We start from the raw sequence: 20,195 nt of genomic DNA, 5'->3' as shown, positions 1-20,195 counted from the left end.
ATCACACAGCGTCTTAAAATCCGCTACAAACTTTTCGATAACTTTTATTGAAACGGTCAGTTTCACATTGATCAGAGGCACCATCGCAATATACTTTAATTATTCAGAACTATTTCCCACTCCCCTTCTATTTTGTCAGATTTTCTCCGTGTGACAAATAACTCGATTTCAAGTTAAGAGCATTCTAATCATTGGTTCCCCTCCCTTGTATATGAATCCTGTCCTGTCCGCATTGATTCTGGCCTCTCAGCCCCCGGGTGCAGTAATTGCTTTATTGAAAACCCATTACCCTGACCACTTTCCCCCCGCGCAGCAGTTAAACATCTTTCACAACTTTTGTTTACTGTTTCAATTAGTTGGTCTTAACAAACAATCCATTACCTTCTAAACATCTAATCATAAAACGCAAGCAATTAGCACTCCGATCTGGTATTTAAAAATGCGCCTGAACCTGTCGATACAAATTTACCAGGGTCTGTTTGGTGTACTGCAGTCACCATTTCTGGAGATTTACGATATAATCTGTTATAAAACAGTGGCGATGTGTAATTGCACTCCCCTATTCCTGAATTGTTTCACTTGATTCTTAAAATAAGTTGCACAAATACCTTCACAGATTTGTTAGACTATAGCTGATCCCGTTTTTAATCATCCAGAAACCACAAAAGGATCCAAAGCTTTTTTCTCTCTCTCTCCAAAGAAACCTTTATGAAATGACCGTCGACAGTTGAAGTTAGACTAGTGCAACGTTAAATAACCAGGCTGATCTTTGAAATCACATTAAAACGGCAAAGATCTCCTTGTAAATCTTCCAGGTGTGCAAGGTTTCGACTGTGAACACTTTAAATACGTGGTACTAGACCATGCAAAATAACTAATCTATCCTTGAGGTGCCTCAGCTCAGACCTACCGAATGGAAATGTTTACAGCTGTTCGTTCAGCTAAGCATTAAAATATTTGCTTAAATAAAACGTAAGTGAATTTCTCAAATGATAGCTAGAGCGACTATCGATTCCCCACCACCACCCCCTGCCCTTCAATCCATATCATCCGGTTCCATGTTCATCTCTTATTTCTCATTCAAATATTCTATCATATGATAATACAACTCCAAATCTTTTGCTGTGAGGTATATCAAAAATTCGCAATAAGCTGCAGAGAATATCTATACCTGTGTGTGCGTGTATATGTATATATATATATGCACACACACATATACATACACATATATACATATACATATATATATATACATACACACACACATATATATATCTATATATATATAGATATATATATATACACACACACACACACACACACACACACACACACACACACACACACATATATATATATATAATGCCCTCCATAATGTCTGGGCCAAAGACCAATGATTTATTTATTTGCCTCTTTACTCCACAATTTGTGATTTGTAATAGGAAAAAAATCACATGTGGTTAAAGTGCACATTGTCAGATTTTATTAAAGGGTATTTTTATACATTTTTGCTTTCACCATGTAGAAATTACAACTGTGTTTATACATAGTCCCCCCCCCCCCCCATGTAGCATAATGTTTGGGACACATGGCTTCCCATGTGTGTTTGTAATTGCTCAGGTGTGTTTAAATGCCTCCTTAATGCAGGTATAAGAGAGGTTGCAGCACCTAGTCTTTCCTCCAGTATTTCCATCACCTTTGGAAACTTTTATTGCTGTTTATCAACATGAGGACCAAAGTCGTGCCAATGAAAGTCAAAGAGGCCATTATGAGACTGAGAAACAAGAATAAATCTGTTAGAGACATCAGGCAAACCTTAGGCTTACCAAAATCAACTATTTGCAACATCATTAAGAAGAAAGAGAGCACTGGTGAGCTTACTATTCGCAAAGGGACTGGCAGGCCAAGGAGGACCTCCACATCTGATGACAGAAGAATTATCTCTATAATAAAGAAAAAATCCCCAACTATCTGTCTGACTGATCAGAAACACTCTTCGGGAGTGGATTTGTCAATGACCACTGTCTGCAGAAGACTTCATGAACATAAATACAGAGGCTACACTGCAAGATGCAAACCACTGGTTAGCCACAAAAATAGGATAGCCAGGTTACAATTTGCCAAGAAGTATTTAAAAGAGCAACCACAGTTCTGAAAAAAGGTATTGTGGACAGATGAGACAAAGATTAACTTATATCAGAGTGATGGCAAGAGCAAAGTATGGAGGTGAGATGGAACTGCCCAAGATCCAAAGCATACCACATCATCTGTGAAACACGGTGGTGGAGATGTCATGGCTGCTGAAGGTACTGGCTCACATCATCATTGATGGTACAACTGCTGTTGGTAGTAGCATAATGAATTCTGAAGTGTATAGACACATCCTATCTGCTCAAGTTTAAACAAATGCCTCAAAACTCGTTGGCCAGCAGTTCAATCTACTGCAAAACATCCTGCTAATGCAACAAAGGTGTTTTTCAAAGCTAAAAAATAGTCAATTCATGAGTCGCCAAGTCAATCACCTGATCTGAACCCCATTGAGCATGCCTTTTTTTATGCGGAAGAGGAAACTGAAGGGGACTAGCCCCCAAAACAAGCACAAGCTAAAGATGGCTGCAATACAGGTCTGGAAGAGCATCACCAGAGAAGATGCCCAGCAACTGGTGATGTCCATTAATCGCAGACCTCAAGCAGTCATTGCATGCGAAGGATATGCAACAAAATACTAAACATAACTACTTTCATTTACATGACATTGCTATGTTCCAAACATTATTTGCCCTGAAATGGGGGGACTGTGTATAAACAAAATACTGCTATAATTTCTGCATGGTGAAATCAAATTGTGTAAAAATACCCTTTATTAAAATCTGACAATGTGCACTTTAACTACATGTGATTTTTTTTTATTACAAATCTCAAATTGTGGAGTACAGAGGCAAATAAATAAATGATAGATCCTTGTCCCAAACATTATGGAGGGCACTGTGTATACACTCATAAATATGTATGTAAGCACAAATAACAGCTTTCTGTGTGGCCACACACAATTACACATGCTGAGTGCTATTGCAGCAGTGTCTAGCTATTTTATTTATTTATTTTTAGCTATGTTCTTCCCCCACCTCCCGCCACCCCACGCACCGCCTCGCCTCTCACCAATGCAACCCCCTCATGAAAACCATATTGGAAGAGAGTTAGAGTTAGTAGCGCGGAGGCACGTTTTATCACTTCCAAGTCTAATTTGGGGAGCAAGTAATGTTCTACACGTGTTGTACTACATACTTCCACTGAAAAACGCTCGACTAGATCCCCCGTTTAATACTCTGGTTCGGCCGGAGGTTTCCTTTTTCTCTTTTTTCATCCTACATGTACAACCACTACCTTTAGAAAACAAAATGACAATCAGTCAATTTCTTATTGCGTGCCCTATATACAAACCAGCTGCCTCAATTAAAGACATTTTTATCCATGCCACAATCCTACATGTAATACACACAATTTTGATGGTAATAATCTGTCATCCGACCTCAGCGGGGACAACATCGCGCAGACTTAACACACACTAACAAACAAAACTTAGACAAATACTGGGATGCAGCCATTTATCACCATTTCCCCCACTTGTTCAATATAAATAGATGGTGCTCTAATCACATTGTTGTCAAATTCTTGAAAATTCAGTTAAACAGTTAAACCAATTATCCAATGTTAATTAATGCAATTAACAGCGATCATTAAATATTTAAATCAATTCTATCATACTTGTGTCCAAATATGTATACCGATACCTAGAGAACTATTTGTGTTAGAATACAGTCATTCGTATGAATAAGCTATTTTAAAAATGCCTCAGCAAATACATTTTCCTCATTAGGGCTTTAAAACCAGAGACTACGAAACCTCTCCAGAGAATAATTTAACACAAATGGTAATCTGCTCATGTAGCATAAACTTGAATTTAATCCATATATTTTGCAAATTACTTGTCAAATCAATTAATCGGGTGCCAATAATACAAAATATTAACGTATCCATATAGACATACTAATGTTACGAGGTTCAGACTTGTGTCTGTGAATGGAAACTTTTTTTTTTGCATACAGAGGTCACTTAATTTCACCGACGTTTCAAACTTAAATATTTTACGTCCATTATTTTTCAAAAGGTTTCTGTTAACTTAAGGTGCCCAGTATTCCGCACGTTTCAGGAAAATTACCAGCGACTCTTAAATTGAAAGTAACAGCAGCGCAAATGCAGACACATTCACGCTGAACAACGCGGTCATGTCAGAGGCGGAAACTAAACATATGGATCGTTGGAAATCTTTTTAAAAGACGAATAAAAAGTATCTCCCTTGAAGGTAAAAAAATCAACAAATAACCGAAGCTCGCACAGATCTAACAAGCATTCAACCTCAGAGAAACGTCTAAACTCATGGCACGTGAGTATAATTTCATGTAAAACATACACGGATATCTTTCTTTCGGCTGTGGGTTAAAGATTAATGTTCACAACAACTCCAACATCTAACACCGCGAACCAAAATATAACGTAGTTATAAATTAAAACAAATAAGACTTTGTAAAACTTCGAAGATCCGAGAGCGTCTTCCTATTAAACCCCGTCTAGCGATCTGGCAAGATTAAATTGGAAGTTTAAAGTTGTCATTTGTGTTATTCCAAATGGATTCCCTACAAATATTATGCGATTCTTTTTCGCACTAAATTTACAATTCCCCGAAGCAGCCCCGAAAACATTACTCCCCCGAAACCCCGGCACGGCTCGGCTACTGATCGAGCTTAGTATATTAAACCGACTCCCCCAAGATATTTTGCCCCCTTTCAACCAGAGACAAGCAGTTGGCCAGCAACTTCCAGCTCTCCAACGGTGCTCTAGCGCCCACTATTTAAGAATCCGCAAAACTGTTTGTACTTGCAATGGTTCGATATATGTTTTTTTTTTAAGTTGTATATCTTTTCGTCAACTGTAACAACTTCATTTTTATTTTTTTGCTATTCCTCTCCAACTTCTCAACCTCTCGGGTCGACACGCGGGGGGCATGGAAGTTTCTCTTGAATGAGAGAAATAAACAAGGTCTGAAAACTTGTGCAAAAACACAGATCTCCGCGCCGCTCTTGTGGCCAGAGCGTTCAACTCTTAAGTTCTTGCGCCCGAGCCTTTTTGCAAGCCCATGGTACACATCATTCTAATCGTCCCCGCCGCACCGACATCATCTGGAGGAGAAAATACATTCCTGATCGCTTCTTCACAAAGACCATGTGTGTAAAGCGGACCGTCTGGAGCTGTTTTTTGGAAGCTCATTTTTGGAAGCCTAAACAGAGGATCTAAAAAAAAAGTGCGGAGAGATAGGAGAAGAAAATAGGGACCTACTTTTGGCCAGTTTTCTCGCCCTTGCCTTGGATCTCATGTTGTCTGTCGGCGTTGGTAGTGATTTCAGAGAATCGCACACGCTATCTCCCTGGCATTGTCAGTTTGGACACCTTCGCACATGCGCACAGAGCCTTCAATCTGACACCATCACGCAGGGAAAAGTTTGAATATATTCATCATTTGGCCGCGATCTGTCCTCAACTCCATCAGACCAATTATCTCTGCCGCCCTAACGCCATTTCACACTTTTTCCCTCTCCCACTTGTTCGAATCCCGCTTCTAAGCCTTGAGATGTGCCTGCACGGTAAAAGGAGTTTGCCTTAAAACAAACTTTTCAAAAAAATGTGTGTGTTTTAAAATTCATGAACAGATATTTGTCGTGGAATTTTATTTTAAATCTACAAGTAATTTACTTCGGTGCACGTTATTGGTGTTAAGATTGCGTTAAGCTAATTGACAGCAGTGGAGAGATTTACAGTATATAGTTTTAGCACAGCTGATAGTGGCAAGGGAACAGATTGGCATGCTAGCCTCACTCAATAATGCGCCCCATCACTTATGACAGTATTAATTAAAGCTATCGATAGCTTCGGTCGAATGAATAGTCCCGGATAACAACAGTGACTTAACACCAGGTGCTAGAACTATGGAATATAATAAACGTGGGTTCGGGGCTGCAGAGTCACTGGATCTAATTGGCGCTGAGAACCCGACATTTAAACGGTTATTTTCTTCCTGTAATACCGAAGCCCAAGCAACCCCTCACGACCTTTATGTTATTTTAATGAAGGAATAAAATAACCGGCTACGTTGCCATGTCTTCTCAGACTTTCCTCTGTAGGTTCTTCCTTTAAAATAATGGACCGTGTAGCTTGAGACAGAAAGTGTTCAGAAGGAGGAAAGAAGCTATGTTTGAACGCCCTATGTTAGGCACGGTGTGGTTTTTAACTAATTAATTAAGGCAGATTTTATTGCGGTGGCCGAATTTCAACGCCTTTTAAAATGTAGTAAGGGTCGGAGGGGGGAATTGTTTTCAAAAAGCATCGCCTGCCAATAGAAAACACTTGCAATTTGCGTCTCACACAGAGTTATTTTAAAATGTAGCTGCATAATGTCAGCTTAATACAAATAGTTTTATTATCAACAATCATATGGGCTTTGATGAATGCAAACAAACTGAATTTGATTAACTGCGATTTAATAATTCCTGGACTTTTGTGTAAAGGTGATGAAGTTATTTCATGTCATGCTTATATTCATATCAGACTCCTTGAACTTGGGGGGGTTAGAGACACATTGCAGGCGCCACGTTTCAGACTTACAAGCAGTTCAGGTTCTTTGGAAGATTATCAGTGTGTGCCTCGTAACTGGTAGTGTGGTGCGCACTTCACGGAGTAAAACAATTTACAAGTTAATTTCACATTTATTTACCAAGAACCGTTAAAGTTACTTGCATTTCCCGTACTTGTGGCCAATTAGCTTTATTAATTCATGATAAATCTAGATGGCATAACATTGGACGCATACACACAACGCCAAGGTTGAGCTGCAGAGACGCGTCTGAGGTGATGGTTAGATGATGGAGTTCTCAAAGCTGTCCAGGAGGCATTTCAAATGCTTTATTAAATTACCCGGGCTTCTCTTGGAGAAATGTACTGTTACTATATACTGATGATTTGTTTAGACAGTTAGAAATATGTAATTCCGAACAATTTTATAGAAACCTGTACGCCGTTCGAGTATAAATCCAGAGAGGGAAATAGTCAGATTTTTAAAAGAAAAAACACAAAATATTACTAACCGAAAAGGTATTCGGACAATCTATACACCCTTAATGGTGAGAAGATAAAATAAAATCAGTGTTTTGGTAAAAGTAAAATGCGTCATGACCATTTTTTCAGGGTGGGTGGGGGGTGGGGGCTGGAATGCCTGCTTTGTTGATGAAATGTATCTATAAAACACAACTAAAGACGAGGGGCTGATTGCACCTTTTATAAAAGCACGCAACGTATCTTTCTACCCCTTCCTTATAAATCCATTTTGTAGTACAATACATTTTATGCGTGAAATTGCAGAGTTAGTCAGAACTGCTGGATTTAGTGTACTCTTTAGTGTGCATTTAAAGGCGGAACTGCACCTTATCGTTAATAGTATATTGCAAACAGCAGTTTCCAGCAATCGAAACAGGGTACAAAATAGACGGGCATCTACGTGTTCTCGGCTATAACATGTAATGAACTATCTTTTGCACAGTGACATAGTTAAGCAAAGGAGCCCACATTGAGATCCATTGTCTGTGCACGGGAAAGATAACACCTGTTAATTCATTTTTTTGCACAATAAATAAAATATCAGTTGCCAATGTCCCCAAATAAAATAACTTGTATAAAGCTATTCCGTGGGCTGATAGACAGAATGTAATACCTGCATGCAAAGGAACATGTTAAAAAAAAAAAAAATACCAAGGCCGAGAACAAATAGTAGTTGGAAATTAAGTAAACAATTTTATATTATTGATTGAAGGGACTCTTCAGGCCGAAGATCTGTTTAAAATGTGTTTGTTTCAAGACTGTGCTTTTAGTTTCCTTTCTATTCCGCTTCATTCAATTAATTTTTCTTAATACTTTGGATCACGGTTGTATGCAAGAAATGTAGACGAAATATATCGTTTTGTTTAGCAATGTATCCTTGCCGTGTACGCGGGTGTGTATAATTTAATGATCATACCTCGCATTAATACCATATTAAGATATAAAGGAATTCGGACAATTAAGTGCGTAAAATCGTCTTTAAGTAACTACGGACAATTAAGTGCGTAAAATTTCTAACGAAATAGGTTATAAAACTCATGTGTGGATGGAGCTATTCATTTTAAAGACAAATATTTCAGTATACAATCAATATATAAAATATTTATGGTGCATTGCTCCCTCGCGTGACTCCATATCCTGATTGTCGTCTCTCGTTCAATATAACCATACAGCCTGCTTCAACCAGGTTATGGTTTAATTATGCAAAATTATCTGGATGCAATATGACACGCTACCTGCCGACGCCACTGATAATATTATGTAAATATTTATTATACTTAGTGAATAAACAACCATGCGTGTGGTAGTGAACGTTATTAAAACAAAAACAATTTCTATTTTTATATTGTTAAAAGGTGGGAATTTTCAGTATTAGTATTGCAATTATCCTCCACCCTCCTACACACACCACAACTATCCCAACACACCACCTCTCTCGCGAACTGCCGTATCCTGCTTTATCCACAGAATGAAAATCCAATTGGGAATCAAACGCTACAGCAAAAATAAAATGGACTAAACAGAATCTAAGACCAAACTGCACTGCTTTCAAATCATGCATTCACTTCATCCACAAATATATTTCGCAGCCTCGCTTGAAAATTAAACAAAATATGGCGTATGAAAGAACATTGATTGAGATTATGATTTTTGTAACAAGAATTAGTTACACATGATAATCGGGTTAGAATTACTAATTGGAAAACGAGTGTGACATTTAGAAATCTATCTTGCAATCCCTAATTGTGTCAATCAGTAACTACATTCCGTTGAAGGACTTCCAATTAAGATCTTCCGGGAATATTGTTTTTGTTCCTGTTAAACAGATACATTTTCCTGAATCAGGGAAATAAATAAACTATTTGTAGGCATTACTGCCCGGTCCTTGTGAGCGGCGGACGAGGTGAGTTGCTTGTACGTGGCGTTGCTCTAACAAATACTTTATCAGTTTGACCATGAAAATGCGGCTCATATCATAATTTGCCGTCCAACATTTCTATTTGTTTCATTAATTGTTTTTACTATCTTGAACGTTAAATGTTTAGCAAAAATCAAACTTAAATTTAAATTTTAAATTTTAAGTATTCTCCCAATACTATGAGTATATTTATAATATAAATATTTTTGAATCATTATTGTACAGATCAACCGATGGTTAGAAGAGGTCAGATAGAAAACTGACCTTACTGCAAAAGCCAGATACCAGTAGTGTCAATGAGTGCCCACCCCGACACAAATCGTTTCAATGTCAGCCAATTTAAATCACATTTTTGATGAAACGTCAAGAAGCTGAAATGGGAACTCAGTTTCTTCCTTCACGGGTGCTACTTGGTCTGCTGAATATTATTTTCAATATTTTCTATTTGTATTCCAGATTACCAATATCCGCAACATTTTATGATGTAAACATAAATAATACTGAATTTCCCTCCCCCACTCATTTCCATGCCGTTAGCTTCTCTTTCTGGTACACCTGTGATCCCGGCAAGACCATACTTGTGTCTGTTTGTTTGTTGTGTAGTTGACTTGACTGCCTCCTCAATTCATGGACAATTGAGAATGAACAGGGAATGCCATTAAAGTGTCCGCGATGTCGATTCCTCAAATTATTTTTTAAACTGCGAACAGTAGACCATTCAGCCCCTCTTTCCATTCTACCATGTGTTAGTCTGTACCTCTGTATCATTTGTATGCGTTCTTAGTTTCTTAATATCCATACCAAAGAGAAATATGGCAAACCTGGGTCTTTAATTGGGACAATTCCAAATTTCCGGGCATAAATATGTGCTTTCGGCCGTTACCCCCCGAATGTCAACTCCTTAAATCACACTATATACTTTAAATAGACCATCTAATTGTCAGTATTCATGGCTGTACAAGCATAGTTGATGCACATATCCTCATAATTTACCTTTGTATATGGAATTATGTTGGTGCGTCTACCTTGTACGAATTCCAAGATTTCCACCCCTTCTATTTCGGTCTCTTAAAGATAACGGTTCATAAGCTTTCATCCTTTAAAATTATGTTTTTATGTTTCCACCAACGCTTGCCATTTTTGCTTTTTCCGCATTATAGTTTATCCTGTTCCTTCATGAATTCTAATTCGTCGTCAATTAGAAAATATAAAACAATGCATATCCACATTGAATTCCGTTTGTCTCGGTTTTGGTTCTTTCAATATCCCTTTGCAACTTTCTCTTCATATTTACATTTTAGAAGGACCATTGCATTTCATTGGTTTTACACAGAGATCTTAACTCACTTACTTGTGAGGTAACTGTTCTAACTATTCTTTAGGATTTATATGCATTTTAAACCAGGATTACAAAACGATGCCTTCTATCTGCTAGCGTTGCTATAAACAAAATATACGGAATCGGTACAAAACGTTGGAAGAAATACGATATTTAGTTTTTGTAGGGAAAGTGACTGTATGTGTATAAACTGTCGGCAACATGCCCAGAATATGTACGTTACCTCGGTGGTCGTGAATGAAGAGATGCTGAGCAAGCTTAATATTTCTGAAAGGTTAATAATGATGAGTTGGTCAGTAGCTGCTGAGTTTATGATCTTCATTAATAATGAGATTGTAGGATGGTCGGTAGATACGAGTTTTCCGGATAAACTTTAATGATATAAATAATAGGGACGAGGTTTCTGTATCTTTAGTATTAATAATAATGATAATAATAATCATAACTAGCTTCTGCTTTGCCGTCAATTAATACCACATCGTCTTGGTTTTCGTAAAGCCAATAACAGTGGGACGATCAATAGATGCAGAGTTGTTGGATGACTATTAATGAAAAGATAGGCAATAGACACAAGCTTGCTCAATAGTTAATGATAACGAGTAGTCATCGGGTCGGTTACTAGATGGCCACTAGATAAACATTAATGATGAGATTGTTTGTAGAAGTGGCATATCTGGATAGTCAATAAGCCAGGCACTCTGCGTGATCAGTTAAGGCGATGTAACCAATATATACAGGTGTCATGTGTGGTCATTAATGGGGAGATAAGCAGGCAGTCTTTCTCGGCAATGTTCATGGATAGTCGTAATAATAGTAAATAATCAGGCCGAAGAAGTCTGCCGACCCCAATAGTCGTCTATCCGTTTCCCTCCTCAGAAGTTGTCAGATCCAGTGAGTTCCTCCAGCAGTTTTTTTTTTGCTCAACATTCTAGCATCTGCAGTCTCTTGTACCTCCAATAGCCAATTGATTGGTTAAGAATTATACCCAAAATAGAAGAATTGTCGGTATACACACTGTTTTATATAATGTTTAGAAAGGGAGTATATAAAAGATCGGTTTTTTAAACAAAGTTAAGGCCAAGCAAAGGATCACGATAAGCCTTGTTGATGATCAGAGCTGGAAATTCTCCAGATGATCCAGATGATATTTGAACATACCGCTATCCTAAACATTGACACATCCAAATGAGACCGCAGCAATATGGCCGAAATAATAATTAATTCAATATTGTTCGCAGTTTGATTCTTCCCCCAAGCTTTAGTAACATTCTGCATTGCTGAGGTTCACATAATCTATTCGTCACATACTTGGGGATCATTGGTCTTTCGAGAAAGCAGAAAATTACAGGTAAAAGCAGTTGCTGAAGCTAATAACTAATATTCTCTTGTTAGCAGGCGAAGCACGTTTCCTCATTAACTGGTAGCTGTCAAACCGACATTTGTTTTTAAAAATGTAGGACACGTCAAATATTCTATAGTCATAAAAAGGGGCTTTTATACTTCGAAGATTTTCTTCGATTCTGAATATTTCTGGTCTTTGCATTTTTAGGATATCACTCAATCATATTGAATAGTGGCCGTTCATCTTTATATATAGGGTCACTATGTATTGTATTCTGTAATAATTAAACCGGTAGTTCGTTTTTCCGCCTTCACGTGTGAATTCTACCATTCCACGTGGCTCTTTGAATTTAAAATCAACTCAAATATTACACTGGTGATATCTCCAGAGAATTCACAGTGATGAAATTGCGTCCAGTTAAAAAAAACCGAAGAGCTTTCTTCGAAGATCATGTCTCTTAAGAGCTTGATCATGGTGGATCATTTTTATTTCCGGAACTCCGACTAATGATGCAGAGAGGGGCTGTAGCAGTTTGGACTGTAATTATTAGCCATTAATTGGGTTCAGGACCTTTGTGGTTGTGGTAATTGAGAAGTTTGACCGCTAATCCCAATCAGGGAATAGCTGGGGGGCTAGGGAGAAGCAGGACAGACTGGACTCCGCCTGCAAAACTCCAGGGATCAACACGCATAGATGCTGAGCTAAATCAAGCCGTAAACTAGAACAAAACGGCAAAGAGGGCATGGGAAAACACATCTAGACCGCTTATCAGACCCCAACACGAGAACAAGCCTTTCATGTAGGAAAACGTCACCATTCGATGTCTCTTTATAGTCGAGATGGGTAGCAGATGGCAAAATGTATGCGGCTCATCTCTGAGTCATGGGGTTACCAGGATTCATGTTTTGCTCATTCACGGCATATGAGCTGAACCTTGTCCAGTCTCTAGTAGAAAGAATCAACTATATCGGTGGGTCCGGTGTTACATATCCGCCAACTACAATGCTACAATGCATTCATTTTATTTCATCGAGGACATTAGTGAATTAGAAACGTTTTTTTTCTCCAAATAATTCGCTAGTATCATAGATATCAGTATTGTACTGCATTATTTAACTATTTAACTCGTTTTATAGATCTCAAGACTCGAGCCTCGTCTCTTAACCATTAGGCCATCGTGCACTATGGCTTGTTTTATTTTTGCACAATTCGGAATAAGAGAACAAAATTATTGCCTTTGAAGAGGAAAGGGTAGACAGTTTTGACTTACTTGAAAGCACCGATGATCCATATGGAATTCCTAAATTATTCCCAATAAATATTAACGTCAAATTACAGAAATATTAAATGGCTTTAAAAATGATTTATTGATGAGCAGGTTTGTTCTTTAGATGTTCTAATCGCCCTTGTCTTAAAAGTGGCAGCTATCCCATTTTCCTTAGTCTTGAATATTCCAAAAGAACACTCAATGTAAAACCTAACTCAAGATTTAGGAGCTCATAATTTAAACCATTGTTAGTTATAATGAAAGATATAATTCGCTCAATTTGCAGAAAGTAGTTTTTAAATTACACAATTATTGCACAAATAGTTTTAAGCCAGCAAAAAATAATGAAATACACCATGCTCCAACAATACTGGTCAACATGCAATTAACTAAGTTCATGGTAGAATACAACACTGGCTCAAGATTCATTTTCACTATAAATAGTAAAGGTTTTGCCTACACTGGACTTCATTGTTTGCACTCGAGAAATTAACCCAGTACAAGGTGCACCATGAGGGTATGCATAGAAGGATTCCCAAGTACAACATCAAAGGATAAGTTCTCAAATGGAGAGTAATAGCAGATTAACACCAAAACAATTTTATTTTCAAATATTGTTTTCAAAACTTAATTTTGATTATGCAAACATAAAATCCCACTTCAAAATAGAGATGACTGTTCTCACTGGAGCTAATGTTTGTCCCCAACATACATCTCCATTATGTCTTGATAATTCTAATGAAATTTATCAAAACTAACAGCACGAGATAAGCAGAAGACCAGTTAAATGCTAATTATCCACCACCAAATGGACAAGCATTTGCAAAATAATGAAGTGTTTAAAGTATTGAAGTTCCTAAAGTATTGAAACTAAATAGTAGTTATTGATAATGAACAAATGGATAATGGACCAAAAGAAAGACTGCTACGCATTTTGTGTATGAAAAATACTAAAAGTAGATGGACATATTATATATATATATGTGTGTGTGTATATATATGTGTGTGTGTGTGTGTATATATATGTGTGTGTGTGTATATATATATATGTGTATATATATATATGTATATGTATATGTGTGTATATATATATGTATATGTGTGTATATATATATATATATATATATATATATATATGTATGTGTGCATATATATATATATATATTTATATACATATATATATATACATATATATATGTGTATATATATATGTATATATATACATATATATATATACATACATATATATATACATATATATATACACATATATATACACATATATATATACATACATATATATATATATATATATATATATATATATATATATATATATATATATATATATATACACACACAAGCATTAAGAAGGGAAATGATATGTTGGGCTTTATTGCAAGAATGTTTGAATTTATGAATAAAGATCCTTACTGAAATTATACAAGGGGCATGAGAGCTGCATTCTGGAACAATATGGTCTACCTACCGATTGTTCCAGTGCCATACAAGATCCTAAATGGTTTACCAGAGAGATTCGTGGGATGCGGAATTGGGAAGGGAATTGGTGGCAGAGAATTATTTTATGATGAGAGGTTAAACAGATTGGATTGATATGCTCTAGAGTTCAGAAGAAACGTGAAATAGATAAGATTCTTAACATAATAGTTTTACAGAGTATATGCAGGGGAGGTTACCAATTGTTGACCCATGGGTTACAGTTTCAGCAGAAGTGGTCAGGCATTCAGAATGAGAAAAGTAAAAATAAATCAGATATTAGCAAATCTTAGGAATTCTCTATTCCAGAGAGTTATGGAGACTCAGTCGTTGGGCATATTGATGACCGAGATAGATTTGGGATGTTAAAAGAATCAAAGTATTGGGTGATTAATATATGAACGTGGCATTGCGGTTAAAGATCAGGCATGAGCTTAATTGAGAGCTAGGCTTAATGAGAGTTATGCCCATTTCTATTCTTCATCATCATAGAAAATAGGTGCAGGAGGAGGCCATTCGGTCCTTCGAGCCAGCACCGCTATTCATTATGATCATGGCTGATCGTCCCAATCAATAACCCGTGTCTGCCTTCTCCCCATGTCCCTTGATTCCACTGGCCCCTAGAGCTCTATCTAACTCTCTCTTAAATCCATCCAGTGTTTTGGCCTCCACTGCCCTCTGTGGCAGGGAATTCCACAAATTCACAACTCTCTGGGTGAAAATGTTTTTTCTCACCTCAGTCTTAAATGGCCTCCCCTTTATTCTAAAATTGTGGCCCCTGGTTCTGGACTCGCCCAACATTGGGAACATTTTTCCTGCATCTAGCTTGTCCAGTCCTTTTATTATTTTATATGTTTCTCTAAGATCCCCCTCATCCTTCTAAACTCCAGTGAATACAGTGAATCTTTTGATCATCATCATCATCATTGAAAACATTAGCGACGCAGTGGTGCTGGTTTCCAATGGGAACGATGACGGACGCACCACACATCTCTGTCCTCCAGTTCCTGCGGATTTCCGCCGTTGGAAGTGTAGGATTTTGGTGTGTGTGTGCTTTATCATCATTCCTTGCAGTGCTATGTACGACAGAGTTCACAACTTCTTCTGAAGTGTGAATGGCCATTGGTTCGCTAGAAGCTCATCTGCCCTTTGACAGATCATGTTTTTGGTCCTGCTGGGGGTCCACAGCCCCCTCCTCACTTGGCAAACCAGGTGGGGGAGACGGTTTAGTCGCGGACTATCTGACCATGGAGCACGGGATTATATGGTACCGGTGGCGGGGGGAACCCCCCCGACCTGACCTGTTTCTATTCCTTAGCTTTTATATCTATATTATAAAATAAAAAGTTTCCAAAAAATAAATATATTCCAAATACTTTGATTAACAGCATAGCTTACAATTTTGAGGGAGCACTTAATGTTGCCAAAAAATAAGTGTACTCGTTTCCCAATTTTAGCATAGTCTCCCCACCACTGGCATCCCTACCCCACTAATCTCTTAAAGAGTTTGTCAATTTTTTTAATTTCACCGTCTGAGACAATAAATCTCAGTTAGTGCAGTGCATTGCCATGCCAGCATATCTCAACTAACAAAGAGTATAAGTAAAACTCTTAAGCAAATTAATTACACTGTATTCAAAATCTGATGCATAAAGACACGAGAGCCTTCCTAGCTCGAAGAAGATTGCCTCTAGCCCAAAGTGTGGCCGGGGTTCTGCTTGTTTCAGCGCCACCTTTGAATGCACTTCCTTAGGCCTCTCAATGAAATGTGCCTCTACATCCATTATTTTCATCAGCCTTATCACGTAATTTCACCTTGGACCGCATCAGACTTCAAAGCGCGGTCATTGTTATTATTTTAACCACTGCCTATTGCGACAACAGCGCCTGTTTTCTTTTATTATTTTATGTAGTTGAGGAGAGGTTGAAGTGGCACTCAAAGAAAGCCTGGATATGCGCAAATAATTAGATAGATATAGAATGGATATTAGAAAATTATAGTGATGGCAGAGGCATTCAGAGGAAGGCAATCAAATAAGTAACATCAGATGCCTATCAGCGAGGTTTATTATCAATTTGTCTTTAGAAGGTGCTCGTGTCTGGAATTCTAGCAGATTCAAATTTATCTGCCAGAAATCATGCAAGCACCCCCTGCAATGCTTTCCAATTTGACAATTGCTTTTGGCATTCTGTTATTATATTCTAGAGAAGAAAATCCTGAAAGGAATAGATCAGGTAGATGCACAGATTCTCTGGCCCATAGTAGGGGAATCGAGGACCAGAGGACATAGGTTCAAGGTGAAGGGGAAAAGATTTAATAGGAATCCGAGTGGCAGCTTTTTCACACAAAGGATGGTGGGTGTACGGAACAAGCTGCCAGAGGAGGTAGTTGAGGCTGGAACTATCCCATCATGAAAGGGACTGTTAGACAGGTACATGGATAAGACAACTTTGGAGGGATATGGACCAAGCGCAGGCAAGTGGGACTAGTGTGGCTTAGACATTGTTGGCCGGTGTGGGCAAGTTGGGCCGAAGGGCCTGTTTCCACACTTTATGAACTCTATGACTCTAAAATGTCCCTGAAATGTTATTTTGCTTAGAATGGAGATAAGTTTCCTTCTCTGAGCTAAGTGGTCAAACACTCTGACATTTCCTCAATACTTGACTGAAACATATCAGCTTTAAACAGGTAGACAAAAATGCTGGAGAAACTCAGCGGATGAGGCAGCATCTATGGAGCAAAGGAATAGGTGATATTTCAGGTTGAAGAAGGGTCTCGACCTGAAACGTCACCAATTCCTTCGCTCCATAGATGCTGCCTCACCCGCTGAGTTTCTCCAGCATATTTGTCTACCTTCGATTTTTCCAGCATCTGCAGTTCTTTCTTAAGCTTTAAACAGGTGATAACTGTGAAATGTTTTCATATCACGATTTTCGTGACAATATTACTCCCTTTGAATAAATACATTCAGATACAGAAAATATAAATTGGCATGTTGTCTCTTCTTCCTTGGACTTACACAGTATCTTTACAATAAATGCGTCAAACTTGGAACCTCTTCATACCCGGTATGTATCAATATCTGTAATGTTGAGTTGACCTTCACTGAAATTAACTTTTATTTTGTATTTGGAGTAAACTGTCTCTAGTCATTTTTTTAGGAGCTCAAAACAAATTTGAGACAAAGATTTTGGATGTTGGGAATGAAGTTTGTTGTTTGGATGGACCTGGGAACCAACATCAAAATCTTGAACTTGACAGACTCTGAGTGCCCCCTTTGGTAGGTGTTTACAAACAACCAGGCCGCATCTCCTGTACCACTTTTCTCCAGCTACTGGGACCATGTTACAAATATTACAACAGTAAGTGATTTGTTTAGAAATGCATTGCTGTTATTTTGCATATATGTATCTGCATTCTGCTCAAACCTGTACAGGACTTGTCAGCTTTTTTTTCTTTTAGTTTCACTGCTAACACATAAACATTTGGGGGGGGGGGGGGGGGGGGGTTCAGCAAAGGGCGAGCATTTTCTTAAAGATACAACGGCAGCCAATCAAGGAATATTTGGATTTAAGGGCTCATTAATTGTACTATTCCGATAAATATCCAGACCATTAATAATGTCATTGTTTTACTGCAATTTGCGATTTGAGGTCACGAACACTGAAGCCTAGAAATGAAGCAACTATTTAAATAGACATGGCACGTTATAAGATCTCGCGATATATTGTGTAAACTTATTTGAAATAATGTCTGATCGAATGTCACCATTTGGCCGTGTTGCTGTGGGCATTAACATGCATTAGTTGTTCAACCTTTATATTCTGTGCGCGGGGCATTTCGGTCATAGTTAAAATGAATAGTCTCGGCTTCTACTCAAGGCGGAATTAGTATTTAATGTGGAAAGCGAACAAAGAACCACAAGGATGTGTTCAAAACGTTGGTGATTTGTTTAAAAAAAGTTATTTCCGTCGTTACTAATAGTGTAGATCTAGACGGAGAAAGTTGTTAGTTGTTGCCACTTTAAGACCTGACTGTATAGGCAGCTAGCTCATCATTGCAAATTCTGTTTCACTTCATTGCCGTCAAGTCATTAATCCATACGACTAAAACAACGAAGCTGCACGTCTCCAAAGTGTGCAATAAAAATGCGTGAATGCAGAGCCCCGGGGCAAAGAGAAAATTACCAGAAGTAGAAGTGACCTTAGGATGATGTAATCAATCAAACGACCCGTAGGGACACATATCACAGTCTTAATCTTTCAAGGGAGGTTAGATGAGAGAGTCGTGTGAGTTTTTTTAAATAAATATATATAAACACCCATTTTTACCCATTTAAAATGTTGTTACCTCAGGCGGGAGAGATAGGGAATATCATAGAAGGAAAGCATAAATCTTTGTATGAAAAAATAACATCAGAGCGAATAGAGTTCTTTAGACAGGAATGCTGGACGTTAGGTCATCTTCTATGTTTTTTAAACTGTAAGCGAGATGACAAATATATAACGTACTCTAATATGCCCATGGTGATGTAATGTGTTATTTAAAACATTCATAGTGTTTTAAGATGCGGCTTTATTCCAGGGTTACAATGCAAAGTGGCGCCTGGTTCAAAAGGAGAAAATCATTTGCTTGAGATGTATAGAAATGGCATATGCAAAGCACTATTACAATATCAGAGGTGATCGGAGCTAATCGTTTATTTTTTAATATTCCAACAGATTCAAATTCATACATTCTGTAAACAGCTATCCAACTGGAAACCGTTGAGATTACGAGTCTGTGATGCTTCAGTTAAAGAGGAAAATGTCTTCTGATGGATTGCCTTGTAATCGCAACATGTTCTATAACAATAATTCTTAGCCCTTTCCTTAGGGGACTCAAGGTAGGTGTAGCAAGTTAATGTCAGGATCTAGTCGGGTCAATGCTTTTGCTTTATGGGAACTGAATAAATCAAATTCATTTTTGAGTCATGGGGAGGGGGTGGGGTGGGGTGGGGTGTGTGTGGGGGGGGGGGGGCATTAATGGAGATTATGTTCTGGTTTTGAAAGTTAGGCCATCAGGTTTATGGGATTGAATAAGTCCCTATCTGCTATTATGTAAATGAGATTGGGCAACATTCAATGCACATCCACTGATTCGGTACATTCTGCTGTTTTGGCAGTTACTTTGAAGGAAAAATAATGATACTAGAGAAAAAAAAGAAGTTTGTATGCGGACCGATATCTTCCAGCTCCCTCTAGTTCACACATTGTTGATCCATTTCCCGTGATGTGATGAATGAGATCCGCAACTCATTCTCCTCATTCAAATCATCACTGGAACATAATTCAATCATGCCACATGGAGAACGGGGCAATTTTACACAACACGCAAGGAAAAGTTCTAAAGAGTAAAAAGGGGAGACAGCAGAACATCACTCAATAATAAAGGTCACATCAATCAGTATATTCTTCGATAAAAGGATAATATCCTAGTCCAAAGCCACATTGACAGTGACTGCAAGAAATAAAGCTCAACTTGAAGTTTAGCATGTTCCAAAGTATTGACCATTCTGCAACTTTTTAGATAAATGGCAATGCGATTGTAATATTCTTTGAATATAAATAATTATATTCTCATTAAT

At 37.8% G+C, this 20,195-nt stretch overlaps 1 protein-coding gene and 1 long non-coding RNA gene across 13 annotated transcripts in view; one reads left to right on the top strand and one right to left on the bottom strand.

The window, feature by feature from the left end:
• Window positions 1–5,484, bottom strand: part of prdm16 (PR/SET domain 16) — a 771,474-nt gene extending 765,990 nt beyond the window's left edge. For all 11 annotated transcript variants that reach the window (XM_033047847.1, XM_033047849.1, XM_033047848.1 and 8 more), the window contains exon 1: window positions 5,395–5,484. In XM_033047847.1, coding sequence (XP_032903738.1) covers window positions 5,395–5,431 — 37 coding nt within the window. In that variant the 5' untranslated portion in view covers window positions 5,432–5,484. The remainder of the gene's footprint in view (window positions 1–5,394) is intronic.
• A 131-nt stretch (window positions 5,485–5,615) lies between these two features.
• Window positions 5,616–19,765, top strand: LOC116990331. 2 transcript variants are annotated; one of them, XR_004416519.1, is made up of 5 exons: window positions 5,647–5,698; window positions 17,593–17,637; window positions 17,731–17,931; window positions 19,291–19,454; window positions 19,734–19,765. It is a non-coding gene; the product is annotated as an uncharacterized LOC116990331 (long non-coding RNA). The 2 variants fall into 2 exon arrangements; XR_004416520.1 differs by lacking the exon at window positions 17,593–17,637 and having other exon boundaries at window positions 5,616–5,698.
• The last annotated feature ends 430 nt before the right edge of the window (window positions 19,766–20,195 follow it).

The sequence above is a fragment of the Amblyraja radiata genome, chromosome 31 (assembly GCF_010909765.2).
Source record: "Amblyraja radiata isolate CabotCenter1 chromosome 31, sAmbRad1.1.pri, whole genome shotgun sequence".
NCBI lineage: Eukaryota > Metazoa > Chordata > Chondrichthyes > Rajiformes > Rajidae > Amblyraja > Amblyraja radiata.
The sequence above is the reverse complement of the archived record's forward strand: the minus strand, read 5'-3'. Positions and strand labels throughout refer to the sequence as shown.